Below are 15,865 nucleotides of genomic sequence, written 5' to 3' on the forward strand. Positions count from 1 at the left end.
GGACCTTTTTGCAACTTTATTTCAGTATCAATAGAATTTCACTACCTTTTAGTAATAAATTAAAATTCAAAATAAAATTGAAAAAAAAGTAAAGAATATAAAATTATTGATTGAAATTTTATTTTATTTTTTGTTATTATAACAGGTATTTTTATTTAATATACCAACAACACCGTACAAAATTAATCATAAAAAAGTATAAAATATAGATAAATATACTAAATTAAGAGATAAAATTATATTTGTTATCTTATTTTTACTTTTAGCAGCACAATAGAATATCATGTACTTAACATAATTTAAAATGCAAATTATAATTAATTATCCTTTTTATTTTAAATATTTAAAATTAATCTTAATATAAATAAAAATAATTTAATATATTAAATAAATTAATAGAATAATATAAGTTAACTATTTTTTTATTAATTTTGTTATTTTTTCTGACTACCTTTAAAATTACGACTTTTTTTAAAAATTTGACCCGTGAAATAAAATTAGAGTTGTTGGTCTACACCACTAAAAAAATAATACTATACAATTATATTTGTACATATAATATGTTCCTAAATTTTTATTTGCTAAACTTAAGATTCTGTATTTCTTTGTTTATGCCATAAATAAATATTATTTACAATGATTTGTATTAATTTAAAAGTTTAAAAATTTTTGTACGTATTAATTTTATATTTAATATTAAAACATGAAAATTTACCATGTTATTTTACTATTAATGTATGAAGTATTACATTATAAAATATAAAAATTAAAACGATTATTATATAGCTTAGATGGATTGAACTAAATATAAAAATATAAAACAGAATTGTATTATTAAATTTTAGTAATTTTAATTAGTTAATAATATAAAAAAAGATAGAAGTGACTATTTATAATTGAATAGTTTTGGTTGATTAGACTAAAAAAATTGAAAATCACTCTAAATAAAAAGCCAAATTAATTTTAATATTAAATTCATTAATACAATTTTAATTTTATATAATAGTTAGATAATAAATTAGTAAAAGCAAATGGAAGGATGGCTTTAATTAGTATTTGATAAAATATTCATTTAGAATAATTAAAAAAAGTAAAAGTATGATATTATTAAAAATAATACATTTTTATGTTTAAAATACATTTAAATAAAATATAAAATTTAGAATAATATAGCTTCATGAATATTAATCATTAATCAATTATGAACTAACATAAAATTATAATACAATTTATTGACGAAAAATAATCAATAATTAATATTAATAAATATAAAAATCATCCAAACACTTTGATTAAAAGTATGAGTGGTTAATTATCATTTATTATTAATAATATTTTATTCATAACTAAAACTAAAAATATAATTATTCAGATTTAGATTTTAGAAGAATAAACGTATAAGTAACAAATAATCTATTTTATCATGCATATTATAAATTAATGAATTAAACTAACTGTATAATGAATTATAATTAATTAGATGGTATGAATTATAATAAATTATATGATATTTAAAAAAAATAAAATGAATAAGAAGAAAATAAAAAGAAATAGAAGAGATAAAAGACTACAATAAAATAAATGATATGAAGTGTGAGAGTTTTATTTTTCTTTTACAAATTTTATATCACATCCGTTTCAATAATAATAAATAAAAATACATCAACTTGATATCTAAGAGAAAATGATGAGATAAAATCATAACACAGTTCTAAAACAAAAGCTTAAATTAAACCATAATATCATTGCACAACACAAATTGAAAGTAATTTCACAATATAATATACCACACAAACAGATAAATGACTTGAACTTAATTACGGAATTTTTTTTATTTATGCATACATGATAACACCATGGATAACATATCATATATTGCTCTGAATGATGAGCACGGGAGTTGAAGAGTGTGTGGTGGTTTGTGTCCACGATAGTTGACTTCTTGCGACGACGCTTCATAAGAAGAAAAAGAATTGTTGTAAAAGCTACCTAATGAAAGAATAATTGGTAAATGAATGATATTTTCTTCTAGCATATATGGTCTTTTATAGTGGTAAAATAAAAATAGAAGGAATAAAATTTATATTTTTATATTCGGAATAGAATTTGATATTTATCGTAATAAAATTAAATAACTAATCAGTTATAATTCATATATTTAAATAAATAAAATAAAATAAACAAAAATAGTTTTAAGAATTAATCAAATCAGTTAGTTGATACAAATAATTAGTATAATTGATTTTATTTGATTTATTGAATTCAAAAAAATAAATTAGAAAATAATTGATTAAATTAATTAGTTGATATAATTAATTTATTATAATTGATTGGATTTAATAAATTAAAAAAATAAATAGAAAAACATATGAGACAATGATTTTTTTAACTAAATTAATCTTTATTTATTGTATTTAATCATTATAAGTAACAAATCATCTATGCTATTATGTACATTATAAATTAATGAATTAAAATAATTGATATAATAAATTACAATTATTTGATTGATATGAATTATAATAAATCGTGTGATATTTAAATATCTAATCAAATCAATTAGTTGATATAAAATAATAAAAAATATTTATAAATATATCAAAATATTAAATAATTTGTATGTAATCATTATCAATATTAATATATTGATAAATAATAATATGGTTATTAATTTATCTTTCTGTAAATTAATAATAATAAATGAAATAATATAAATAAGTTATCTTTTAATTAATAATAAAAGTGAAATATATTTTTTTATGAATTATATACAATAAATGATATTTTAAATAAACGATATTTTTTTATGTTATATTTTTTTCAATAAATGATATCACGGATAATTATCATTATCATATATTATTATTATTATTATTATTATTATTATTATTATTATTGTTATTATTATTATTACTATTATTATTATTACTATTATTATTATTAAAATGATTAAAAGTATTTTTAATTGATAATTAATAAATAGTTTAATAATACATTAAATATTGATTTGATATTCTAAATTAGTATAATTATGTATTATTTATTAAATATTAATTATAATATAATTATAATAAAGATATTTTTTATAAAATAATTTAGAATAGAGAATAGAAAAGTTAATTTTGGAGGAAAAACGGAGTCACGAGAGATCGACACACCTCACCTTCATTAGTTGAGGAAAAATCCAATTTTAGCATATTAAGTAGATAGATAAGGTTAAGTTTAGAGAATATTATGAAAGTATTAAATGAGAATATTATCAAAGAGTAATAATCCGTGTTATGTATATAAGATTATATTATCACGGAAAAAATTATTAGATAGCTGTTGAAACTATTAACATGGGTTATTATTCTTGCCACGGGTAATTACTCTAAATTATATCATGTACTGATTATTACTTAATTAATATATTTAAAGTTAATTATTTTCAATTTTATCAAATAAATTATAATCCGTGTAATCCGTATAATTTCTTTGATAATTTAATCCGTATAATTAGTAAAAAAATAATAACTTATTCATAACTCTTGATTCAATTTTATCAAGACAAATTTTTATGATAATTTTTCAATCTTACCTAGTTATTTAACCTAGTTATTTACCCCCTCTCTCACAAAATTTAAAATAAGAAAATTTAAATATATTACTAATCGTTGAAATTGCATATTTGAGTTTGTCATGAATTTAGCAAAATTGAACTTAAACAAAAGAAATTCAATCTCATTATGTGCTCTACTTCAAAGATTTTCGGACAGACGTAAAAAGCATGGAGGGGATGGAACTTGAACTTGGCCTATAAAGTTTCGTGAAAACAATTCCTCAATAAAAAATCGAGCTCCTCCCAAAAAAGCTAACTTTAACCACATTCCATTAGGAGGTTGGTCATAATAGGTGAGTAGATCCAACCATCTATCAGTAAAGTAGAGATTATTGCCCCTTCTTTGAACGTTTACATCCATGTAGTTGGAATCCGAATCAGTGAAGACAACTCGATAAGTTATTTCATGGATGTGATGCATTGTAAAACGATTGTGGCAAAAGACAATCGAATTGAAACATTAGAGATAAGAATAACTTAGAGTAACAACAATTAATAAATTATCAAAAGAATAATATAATAGAATGAGTATATAAAAAATATTATAAAAAAATATCAACTTCAATAAAAAACGAAGAATACATTCTTATTACATGAAGTAATAAAAAAAAAAATTATGAGTTGACTCTCAAATTTAGATTCATGTACCACAGAAAAACACTATATATAGACTTTAGTAAAACAAAAATAAATATGTAAATTACTTATTATTAAGGTAATTTTTTATTATATACAGTAATTACGCATTAAATATTGATTTGATATAATTATAATGAAGATATGTTTCTAAATTAGTATAATTATATATTATTCATTAAATATTAACTATAATAAATTATAATAAAGATATTTTTATAAAATAATTTAGAATAAAGAAAATTGTATTCATTTTGGAGGGAAAATGGAGTCACGAGGGATCGACACGTCACCTTTATTAGCTGGGGGAAAACCCAGTTTTAGTATATTAAGTAGATAGATAAAATGAAATTTAACATAGATCGCACTAATTATTACATACTAAGAGTCTAAGACACAATCTTCCATTGTTATCGATGGAATAATATTAGAAAATTAATTTTTGTTGCTAACATTAATCGATCTTTTTAAATTTATTTTATTTTTCTTTAATTTTAAATCTTAAATTATAAAATATTAATTCTAAATTTCAAATTATAATTTTAAATTCTAGAATTGATTAATATAGACTAACTAAAATTAATTCTCTATATTTTCTCAAATTGATTATTCATTTCTATTGATGAAAACAAAAAAATAAGCAATATTTATTGGTGTATGTTTTTGGTACCAATTGAACTAACTAGCAACATACGAGTCATACTATGATGAGGAATTTGACTAATCTAATCCAATTTAACATATCAAAATATTCATAATTTTTTTGTAATACGTAATTGAATTAAGTTGAGTTGAGTTTGATATTTTGTTTTTCCAATTTAAGATGTGTCATTTGGAATTGAAGTCTATCAACGAGAAGTCTTACAAGAATTCCAAATAAAACATACATTATTTTAATTTGAAGGTAGAAATGTATGTGCAATAAAATTAACTGCACATAAATTTTCACCTCATTTAAATTATCTTCTATGGATAAAAGAACACACATATAAATCTTTAGCCTATAAATTCACTCGCAATTATGTACAACTTCATGAACTACTACCAATTCACAAAAAGGGAATAATAATAATAATAATAATAATAATAATAATAATAATAATAATAATAATAATTAAAAAAAAAGAGAATACTAATAATAATTAATCATTTCACAAGAATCTATTAGGTCACTACTACTTGTTCCATTGACACCATAAGTTTGTATGTTTGATTGAATTTGGCAAACATCATGGTTGGGTCCATCGAATCATGTTGTAGCCTCATTAGTGGTCTAATTGACCTTGAAACAGCGGTGTCCCTTTGACCATATTGCTCAACGTTTGTGGACATATATAGCTTATTGTTAGTTGAAAAATATTTTCGATTAAGATGAATTAATTCGAAATAGAAGTAGATGTCAAAAAGAAGCACGTGCAAGTATTAGTCAGAAGTTATTCGGCACAGATTTAATTTTGGACACTTTGACCAAATCGAGCAGGTCTAGTCGAAAAGGAATTTGAATTAGAAATTGAATAATGGTTTGAAAGGTGAATCGAACGGTTATATAAGTGGAGAAGTTGAGGGCTTTTACCATATGAGAAATTTATGGGTAACGTTATTGGCAAAGAAGTGGGAATGGTTATCTAGGAGTGCGTACACAAGATAGCACTATGTGATTAATGATCGGTTACAGAAGTGGATTATAAATACTAAAAATTTTAGGAAATAGAGGTAGGAACTTTGCTTCAGAAATTACTCACGCACACTCATATCCCAGCGACTTTCTGAGTCTGCCTCGAGTCAATTATCAGTAGGGTTCTTTTCACATGTCTTTATTTTCAATTTACAATTTCTGTAAAACTTTACTTTCCGTGTTCAATTTATTTTTCAAGCAACTTTAGTTTTCTTGTCAAATTTACATTCCAACATCTTTTAATTTCCATGTCGAAAGTCCTTTGATTCACTCGAAGGCATTTTATCGCTTCGTTTAATTTTAACGCGATCTTTTCTGATTTCAATCAATTTACTTTTCGAAAGCTTTATTTTCTCATTTATTTTATTCTTTTACAAATTTCAATTTATTTTCCATTTCGATACTCGTCTAATTCGAGACGCTTTGATGCACTTATAGAAAACTGGTACCTGCAAAAGAGGAGTAGGTTTCCCAGACTATTAGATATCGAACCACCAGCGATTTGCGAAAAATCGAAAAAACAAATTGGCACGCCTAGTGGGATAGTTTTAAAATCGAAGTGTGTCAAATAAATTTTAGTGTCATTTTGGTGTATGTGATTGCGAAGTGGAAAGATCATTCACATGGCTGATGAATTGTCAAATGTGAATGGTGGTTCATCCACCGATGACAATATACCAGTAACTGTGCAATCTGCAGACGTGACTTCACGTTCGGAAGGTGTGGTTGGAAATGAAAGTATTGTAGTTACTACTGTACAAACTGGAAGTATCGGACGTAACATTCGTCCACGTGGCACTTTGCCACCAATCCAGCCCCCACTGACCACTGGATGGCCTCCTTATGGTCTTGCTCCTGGTTATACTCCACCAGTGAGTGGTTTTGCTCCTCATGTTCGGTTTGGAGGTATAAGTGGAGTGAATAATGCTTAAGACCCACAACAGCATTACGAGTATTCTCGTGATTATAATGTGGGCTCTACATCGAACGCCGCTAACTCCATGGCAGTGTATCGACAACATGTAGAGGAAAGTCATCATGACTTAGTCAACTTGTTGACTCAGCAAATGACCACAATTCTAAATCCTATTATGGCTGATCACGAATCGAAATTCGAACGCCTTGCTAGACAAGTCAAACAGATTGCTCGAATTGTGGATTATGAGGAAGGTGAAAGGCATAATGCCAGGGGTAATAATGAAGGATTCGAAAATGTGTTTCAAAATGAAAACAATATTTTTAACAGAGAAAATCCTCATATTATTCCTCGTGGGCAAAATGCAGATGAGATTCTCGCCAGATTACGTGCTAATCATGGCGGTGAATGTTATCAAGTCACAAGAATTGTGTAACACCCTAACTATCAAAATGTCACGCTTTCGGCTGCGCCACTCTGATAGTTCGAGTATTACCACGACTTATATAATATTTAAGACTAAAATATGAGCCTGTTTAAAACTTAAAACCGCATAACACTTCGATAACTCTTTTTCGTGAAAACATAAACATACATGCACATACAATTCAAATATAACCTCAAAATATATATATATACATATACATAACACTAGTTTAAAATTATACATATCATAATTTCCTATCCCTCTTACAAGCTTCATAAAGATAAAAGTGAGGGAAAAATAATAGCTACGGTGATACAAAAAGACCGAATAAACAGAAAGTAAACATAACTCTCCTGAAGCTTCGTCTTCCATATCCTGAAAAGGAATAACCTGTAGGGGAGTGAGAACGTCGTCCTCGCTTGTTCTCATTATAGGATTACAGAATTTGCTATAACAAGATACGTAAAGATAAGATCATTCTTAGAGTTCAGTGATCATTGCTCGTCTTATGAGTCTTTCCAAAAACCATAGGTTCACATTCGAAATCCAGAAAATTCATTTTTGAAGACTTGCTAAATTTCTCAAATATTCTAAAACAAAACCTTTTTCCTTAAAAAAATGTCTGAAAAGTTTTTCCTAGACCGCAATCATGAAAGCAGTTACCTACGCGGTATAAATGATCATCCCGTTCTAAGCATAGGTTCATTAAGTCTATGCTGAACCGATCAGATACTTTATACAGAACTAGGACTCAATATACCAATCACGGCCTCAAGCCCATCCAATCCAACACGGCCCCCGGCCCAAACAGCTAGATCAGCAACCAACTCTTCACAAACCAATCAATTCAAACACAATCACAATTAATGTGGTTCAAGCACAATCAAGAGCAATTACAACAAGTATAACAGTTAGCAGTTAACATAAGTATTCACATAGGCAAACCAAATACAATATGCACACCCAAACAATATCACATAGATGCAAATGATGAATGCCTGTCCTACTGGCTGTGATATCACATTATCGGTTCAATTGCCAACCTGACACATTCCCATGGGAATGTTGCCTTTCGATCACGCATAAATGGGAACCCTCTGGGATAACGTGCCCGCCACACGGTCCAGGATGTCAGTGCCTGCACACTCCTGTGATCCGAAAGGATGTGAGCGGGATACTTTGCCTCCGACCTCACATCTACACGTAAGCGGGATTAACCACCGTCCTTACGCGGGCGCCGCAACCTCGACAAGCGAGATTAACTACCGTCCTTGCCAGGCGCAAACGACTTATCAACAATCTCGTCAATTATCAAATCTCTCAGCATAAGCGGGACGAACCCGGCCCTTACGCCTACCAAACAATAACTCATCAATCTTGATGATATCTACAATCAATCAGGCTCAAAATCTTAATTCAAAATCATTCTTGGCCCATTTACTTTTAAGTAACAAACGTAGTTAATTCACAGCTAGCCAAGAATCACTTTTCAAAACGGAACCACTTTCCACATCTTTCCAATACTTCCAAAGATCTCAAAACCATGCCAAGTTCAAAATCTCTTTGAAAGACTCAAAATCATTCATTTCTAAATCAAGATTTGGTCGTAAGATTCTTCAGCGGAGTCTCAAGACTTCAGGGGAGAATAACCTAACTCATTTCTTAAATTCCTTGAAAACCTCCGAAACTTTAACTTCTTGAGTTGAATAAATAGAATAGGGTTTAAACCCAAAACCAAATCGTGTTTCCAATTATTCTGCACCAATTTCAAAACCAACCAAACTTAAGCCAAAACCAAATCATTTTTAAACCGAAAACCAATTTCAATTTCATTCTTAAATCTGTTTCCAAGGGCTCGGGAAATGTTTCAATTTTAATAAATCAAAGTTCCAGAAAATACTTCAAGCTCTTCCTAAATGTCGTAAAGTGAAATAGATTAATTGAAAACCACGTTTATTTTAAACCCATTAAAACCCCCTCCAAAATCTGTTTACGTAAATCAATTTCCAAAACATAAAAATTTCATATTTAAATTGATTTTTAAGGCATAATTCCTTTCTTAATAATTACATCCAAGATATAGAGATTTTCCTACTAAGGCAAGTTCAAACATAATTTATTTCTCAAATATTTAAGTCAAAGCATAATTCATTCTTTTCCAAAATAACAATTCCAATCAAAATCTCAGATTTTCTAGAAATTTCGGCAGCATCTCCCCTAAAACTTGGACTTTGCCACCCTTTTCGGGTCCCAACAAAACCAATCATCAATCCTTTCTGACGGGTTCAAGACTAAATCAGTTTCCAATAAAACAAAACTCAACTTTCAAATTATCAAAAATCATTCAAATCAACCAATCCAGAAATCTCCAATTTATCAAAATCAGACATTGTTACAATCAAACAAGCACCCATATTCATTCAAGATAAAACCAGACAATTCATAAGACTCACATAACCACCAGAAATGCATTTTGTACAGCATATCTATTTATAACAACTTCCACTTTAAAATGAATCAGTTTGTATAAAAAGGCCCTACCTCGATACGTTGAAATCACAACCCAAACTCGCTAACTGACTCCTTTCGTATTGACCCGAATCGACTGCAGTCAAAACCTCAGCTCCAACCCGCTTTCTCAGCAACCACAACCACTCTAATCGCAACATATAATAGCCGAGATTAACTCTCATAACAACGAATGCTACAACACCTCAACGTATAATGGAGCAGTAACTAGAGGGCTTTCAGATCGAGACGCTTACCGAACGAAGAAGGAACGGCTGAACCGAAACAGCGGCGGTCTCCGAACCGGCTTGGCGGCAGCCCGACAGCCACCTCAAATGGCAGCGGCGACCCGGACTTCGGCAATGGTGGCGGCAGAGTTTTCCGGCGACGGCAGAAATGGCCAGAGGCTCCGGCGGTGGTCCCAGAAGTCACAGAACCACTCCCGGCGGAGACGCAGCTCCTTTCTCCGGCAGCGGCACCTACGACGGCAGTTCCGACGGAGGCAGCGCCGACGACGCGAACGGCGGCTGGGCACGATGGTTAGACTCCCAACTCAGCCTCAGATCTCTCTCTTGTTTGCTCTGCGATGGCGTAGGGACGGCGGCGCGGCTAGAGGTGACGACGCAACGAACAGAGGCGGCGGCGGATCTGGTGGCGACGGCTCCTCAACGGCGATTCACCCACGGTGGCAGATTCCTCGCGATGGTGTTGGGTCGGGACGGATCGGCGGCAACGGGTCAGACCCGCGTTTCCCCTTCTCGCGGCTGAGCTCTCCACGCTCGTTCCTCCTCCCTCTCCCTCAGCCTAGTTCGGCGGCTTCATAGTGGCAGGGACGGCAGGACGCGACGGCGACAGTGGCACCAGGTCGGTGACACACCTCCTCCCCTCAGATCTCCCTTCCCTCTCTTCTCCCGGCGCAGCTCTCTTCCCTCTCTTGCCTGTTCTTCGCTCTCTCACCCTCCCCAGTGTAACACGGCGGCGCGGCGGCAGTGACGCCCGCCGGCGCCGTCCCTTTCTCTCTTCTCATACCGGCGCTCCTTTTCCCAGCTCCCCCATTTCTTTCTTCTTTTCTTTCTTTCATAAAAAGGAAACCTTGGGTGCTTGCTGATGAGTTAGGGGAAAGGGAAATCTTCGGTGGCTACTGGGTGTGGGGAAAAAGGGAACCGGGTCGGGTAACGGGTTGCTGGGTTAGGGTTTTATTATTTTGAAAATTAGGGTTAGGGGTAACTTGGTAATTTCAAATAACATTGGGAATAATATAATAATTGAAACCCAAGTTAAATCCAACATTAATTGTATATAGAAAATACTATTTGCTCGTCAATTTTACAAATTATTTTCAATAAAATGTCCAAATAAAATAATTAGAAATAATATACTTAAATCCTTTGTTTTTCCAAAACAGTAGTATCAATATTTTAAAATATTAATTATTTAGTCCAAATCATATAAAAATCCTTATTATTTCACAACTACAAACTTTACAATTTAAATATATAAAATAACTCAATAATTATAAAATTAGATAAAATCTTAATTTAAATAGCCCAAACTCATTATTTTTAGATTTCTAGAACTTTAAGTTGTAAATAGAGAAATACTCCATAAGCATAGAGTTTGGATAAAAACCTTAATTTATTTCAAATCCAATTAATCAAAACTACCTTTAATTACCTTCAATAAGATAATTTATGAAATTAAGAATATAAATAAATATATGACTTGAGATTAGTTCAAAATAGGACTTCTCAAAAGTCTTGGGTCTTACAAATTGTGGAAGAAGTACTCAATCGAGTTGGTTTGAATGTTGGTTTTATGAATCAACCCCATTTTGTGTATGTTTTTCCCTAAGTTGTTCAAATGGCTGAAGTGCTAAAAGGGATGAACAATCCAAAAATAATTACAAAGTTTGCAGCGGAAGTAGGAGAATCAACCACTGAACATGTTGCTCGATACTTGGTCAAGATTGGAAATTTAGCCAATGATGAGAATTTGAAAATGAAGTTTTTTCCTTTTTCGTTGACGAAGAATGTGTTTACTTGGTTTTCGAATCTCAAACCAAATTCGATAACAACATGGAATCAGTTGGAAACTGCTTTTCACGCCCAATTTTATCGAAGGAAATTAAATGTGGCAGTTACTGATTTAGTAGCTTTAAAACGAGAGGATGGTGAAACCATCGATGATTATATGATACGTTTCAAAAATGCTAGAAGTAGATGCTATGTTTCATTACCTGAGAGTGAAGTGGTGAAAATAGCAGTTATGGGGTTAGGATTTTATATGCGTCGAAAGTTGCTTAATGTGCATATTCCTAACTTAGTCCATCTAGCTGAAAAGGTTCGTCAGGTCGAACTCATGAAAAAATAAAAGGATAAACATAGGAATGAGCAGAAGTCAAAGAGTAAACCTTTTACTCGAAAAGAGAAAGTTGCTTACATCACTATGGAGTCCTCAGAAGAGGAATTTGATTTCGAAACAGAGATCGATTTGGCCGAGCTCAAGAAGGGTCTTCCATATTTTTGCTCTTTACTTAGAAAGCTTTCTAGTAATGAAAAGTCGAATGAATCAAAACTAAAAGTGGAAACAAGTATAGTTTTAATATTTCAAAGTCTGATCAGATTTTCGATGTGTTGCTTAAAGATAAACAATTAATTCTGCCTGAAGGTAGAACTTTACTTTTGGTGAAAGATTTAAAAGGGAAACCTTATTGCAAATTTCAGCAAGTAACTAGTCATTAAACTAACAGTTGTATTCGTTTCAGGGACTTAATTCAGGAAGCAATAATGGATGGACATTTGAAGTTTGATGATGGAAAGAAGGAAATGAAAGTGGATGTAGATCCTTTTGATGCAGATGCTAGTTTTATTGAACCATGTTTCGGAGTGAACATGGTTGGAATGTCTTATGACTTTGATATGGCTCTTGATGATTTTGAGTCACAAGTTCGGTCGGTGCATCCCCGAGCGGGAGATGGTTTGCTAGATTTCTTAGTACAACAAAAGATTAAAGATCGGGACGTATCTTTAAGTCCATGTTGTAATGCTGTATTCGATGCTGAAACTGCAGCAATTTTTGAAAAAGAAAGGATGAAGAAGGAGTTAGCCCATAGAGAAGAGTAAGCTCGACAAAGGCAACCAATTAGGCATATGGATGGGCAAAGTTCTAAGACCCCTCAACAAAATGTTACGACACCTTTGAGTCGGTCTCAGGCTATAGGTGTTCAATGGATTCAAAACTGTCAGGAGTTCCAGAAGCGAGATGTTCTTTATCGATGCAACCCACAGTAGGGACATCGAGGACCACCTCGAAACCAATATCCCTATTATCGTGGTCGAGCCAGAGGGTATCCAAGAGGTAGAGGAAGAAGAAACTTCAATCAAAACAAGAAGCCTCAAGCAGATGTAAGCAAGGGGGCAACGCCTCTGGTGCATTCCTGAATTGTTTTTCCTTCTGATGAAGAAACGTGCCCAAAGAGAATTCCATCTCCTGCAAAGATGGAGAAAGGCAAAGCAATAGCTCAGTCTTCGGGAGTTGATAAAGGAAAGGAAGTTGATTTGGATGAAGAGTACTTCGAAGAAGGAGATGACGAGATGGTTGGAACGATTTTGATTATTCCAACTGAGTATCTGGGTGAATATGAAGGTGACCTAGAGGAAGACTATGACATGGAAGCTGAGGAAGCTTTCTCCTTCATCCGATATGAGGATGAACCGTGTTATTTTCTTAGACCTACTGAAAGACAAAAATCTCATCTCCGCCCGCTCCATATCACCACTACTCTGAGTGGGATTAGAGTGAACAAAGTCTTGATTGATGGTGGAGCAGCAATAAGTCTCCTACCAGAGAGGATGCTGATGAAGGTTGGAAAGCATCTCGATGACTTGGTCCCTACAAACATTGCTGTAACAGACTTCAGTGGTTCTTCGACTCCAGCAAAAGGTCTGGTTACTTTGGATGTAAAGGTTGGATCATCCGAACAAAACACTGTGTTCGTGGTGGTCCCATCAAAAGCAAGTTATAATACTTTATTGGGGCGAGATTGGATTCATGGTGTGGGAGTTGTGCCTTCTACTATGCATCAAAGTGTTCTTCTTTGGACAGAGGATGGCAAGCCTGACGTTATTAAGGCAGATTCGAATCTTTATGTCGAACTACTGCATGTTGATTTCAGGATGCATAATCCTAAGTTGAAGCCTTTGAATGTTGATAGGACATTGAACTCTTATAATTGTGAAGGTTGTTACTTGTCTTCAGAAGGCCTATCGGTGAAGTTGCGCTACCCGCAGTTGAATGTAAGCCTGACTAGTTGGGATTGTCTCTCTTCAGGATTTTCTGAAGGATCACCCTATGGACTAGGTTCAGGATGTTTCCGATACCTGGTAACTTTGCCTAATTATTTAAGTAATTCTTTTTCTGTAGGGAATAAAAGTGGTTCTTCTAATAGGGTGGAATCATGTAGGAATATAAGTATTTCTATTAGTAGTTACAAATCGATGTCATCGATTGATTTTGGTCATAGTTTAAATGTTTCTTCTTCTTTATGTAATGAAAGTGATGTTACGAGTCAAACTGCTGATTTAATAGCAGAGGCACATTGTGTTGAAAATCGAAGTAATATTAATTTAGTAAACAATCAAGTTCATCCTATTTCTAACGAAGTTGTTGATTTCACTTTTGATTGCATCTATGATCTAGAACCTTTGGGTTTCAAAAAACATTCTATAAAAGATGAGAAATATTTCAAAGGGTTTGAATCTCAAGATCCCTTAGAAGAAATTAATTTGGAGTCTTCTGAGGATGTTCAAATCACTTATATTTGTAAAGATCTTGTTGATCCATTTCGAACTAAACTTTTCCATCTTTTACACGAGTTTAAATATTGTTTTACTTGGGATTATCATGAGATGCCTGGTCTCAATCGTTCTCTTGTAGAACATCGGTTAGTATTAAAACCAAATGCTCGACTTGTGAAGCAAACTCCACGACGTTTTGCTCCAGAAATCAATGAAAAAATTAAAGAAGAAATAGAACGCTTGATTAAAGCAAAATTTATTCAAACTGCACGTTATGTTGAGTAGGTTTCGAATATTGTCCCTGTGATGAAGAAAAACAGGAAGTTCAGAGTATGTATTGATTTTCGAGATTTGAATAATGCTACTCCGAAGGATGAATACTTTATGCCGATTGCAGATATGTTGATCAATGTTGTAGTGGAAAATAAAATTTTAAGTTTTATGGACGGTTATTCAGGATATAACCAAATCTTCATTGCAGAAGATGACGTGTCCAAAACTACTTTCCATTGTCCTGGGGCATCAGGTACTTATGAGTGGGTGGTTATGCCTTTTGGTTTGAAAAATGCTGGTGCAACTTATCAGTGCGCAATGAATGCTATTTTCCATGAATTCATTGGGAAATTTATGGAGGTATACATTGATGATGTTATGGTTAAATCGATCTCAGTGAATCAACATATTGATCACTTAAGGAAGGCATTTGTCACCATGAGAAAGAAGGGATTAAAGATGAATCATTTAAAATGTGCGTTTGGTGTGTTTGCTGAAAATTTTCTAGGTTTTGTTGTTCATAAAAAAGGAATTGCAATCGATAAAAGCAAGGCTGATGCAATTTTGGCATTGTCTGCCCCAAAATCGAAAGAGGAAGTTCAGTCTTTCCTGGAAAAAGTGAATTATCTTCGAAGGTTCATCTCGAATCTTTCTTATCAAAATCGAGTGTTTGCACCTTTAGTGAAACTAAAGAATGATTCACAGTTCGAATGGACAATAAACGTTTGATTCGATCAAGGATTATTTGTCTAAGGCTCCGATTATAGCAAATGTTCGTCCATTTGAGCCCCTAAAATTGTATATTGCAGCATCTACAAGCACGATCGGGTGTATGTTAGCCCAAGATGATGAGAATGGGCATGAACGGGCAGTTTATTACCTTAATCGAGTCTTGACTGATATCGAAACAAGGTATTTCCCGATAGAAAAATTATGTTTATCCCTGTATTATGCTTGTATGAAGTTGAAGTGTTATATGGTGGCTAAATCGGTAAAGGTTGTAGCACAAACCGATCTTATCAAATATATGTTG

The 15,865-nt window shown here is 32.1% G+C and overlaps 1 protein-coding gene across 1 annotated transcript; it reads left to right on the plus strand.

Annotated features, from left to right (window-relative positions):
- The first annotated feature begins 13,260 nt into the window (after window positions 1-13,260).
- On the plus strand, window positions 13,261-15,561 carry LOC148566597 (uncharacterized). Its single transcript, XM_088484328.1, has 3 exons — window positions 13,261-14,080; window positions 14,186-14,377; window positions 15,017-15,561. The coding sequence occupies exons 1-3, from the start codon at window positions 13,261-13,263 to the stop codon at window positions 15,559-15,561; spliced, it is 1,557 nt and encodes a 518-aa protein (XP_088340454.1).
- The last annotated feature ends 304 nt before the right edge of the window (window positions 15,562-15,865 follow it).

The sequence above is a fragment of the Arachis ipaensis genome, chromosome B4 (assembly GCF_059453495.1).
Source record: "Arachis ipaensis isolate K30076 ecotype BB chromosome B4, ASM5945349v1, whole genome shotgun sequence".
In the NCBI taxonomy this organism is placed as follows: domain Eukaryota; kingdom Viridiplantae; phylum Streptophyta; class Magnoliopsida; order Fabales; family Fabaceae; genus Arachis; species Arachis ipaensis.

Coding starts and splice junctions, on each gene's coding strand:
- LOC148566597 (XM_088484328.1), top strand. CDS start 13,261: ATGGAGAAAGGCAAAGCAATAGCTCAGTCTTCGGGAGTTGATAAAGGA. Junction 14,081..14,185: donor AAGCCTGACTAGTTGGGATT/GTCTCTCTTCAG, acceptor CTTTTTCTGTAG/GGAATAAAAGTGGTTCTTCT. Junction 14,378..15,016: donor ACATTGTGTTGAAAATCGAA/GTAATATTAATT, acceptor ACGGTTATTCAG/GATATAACCAAATCTTCATT.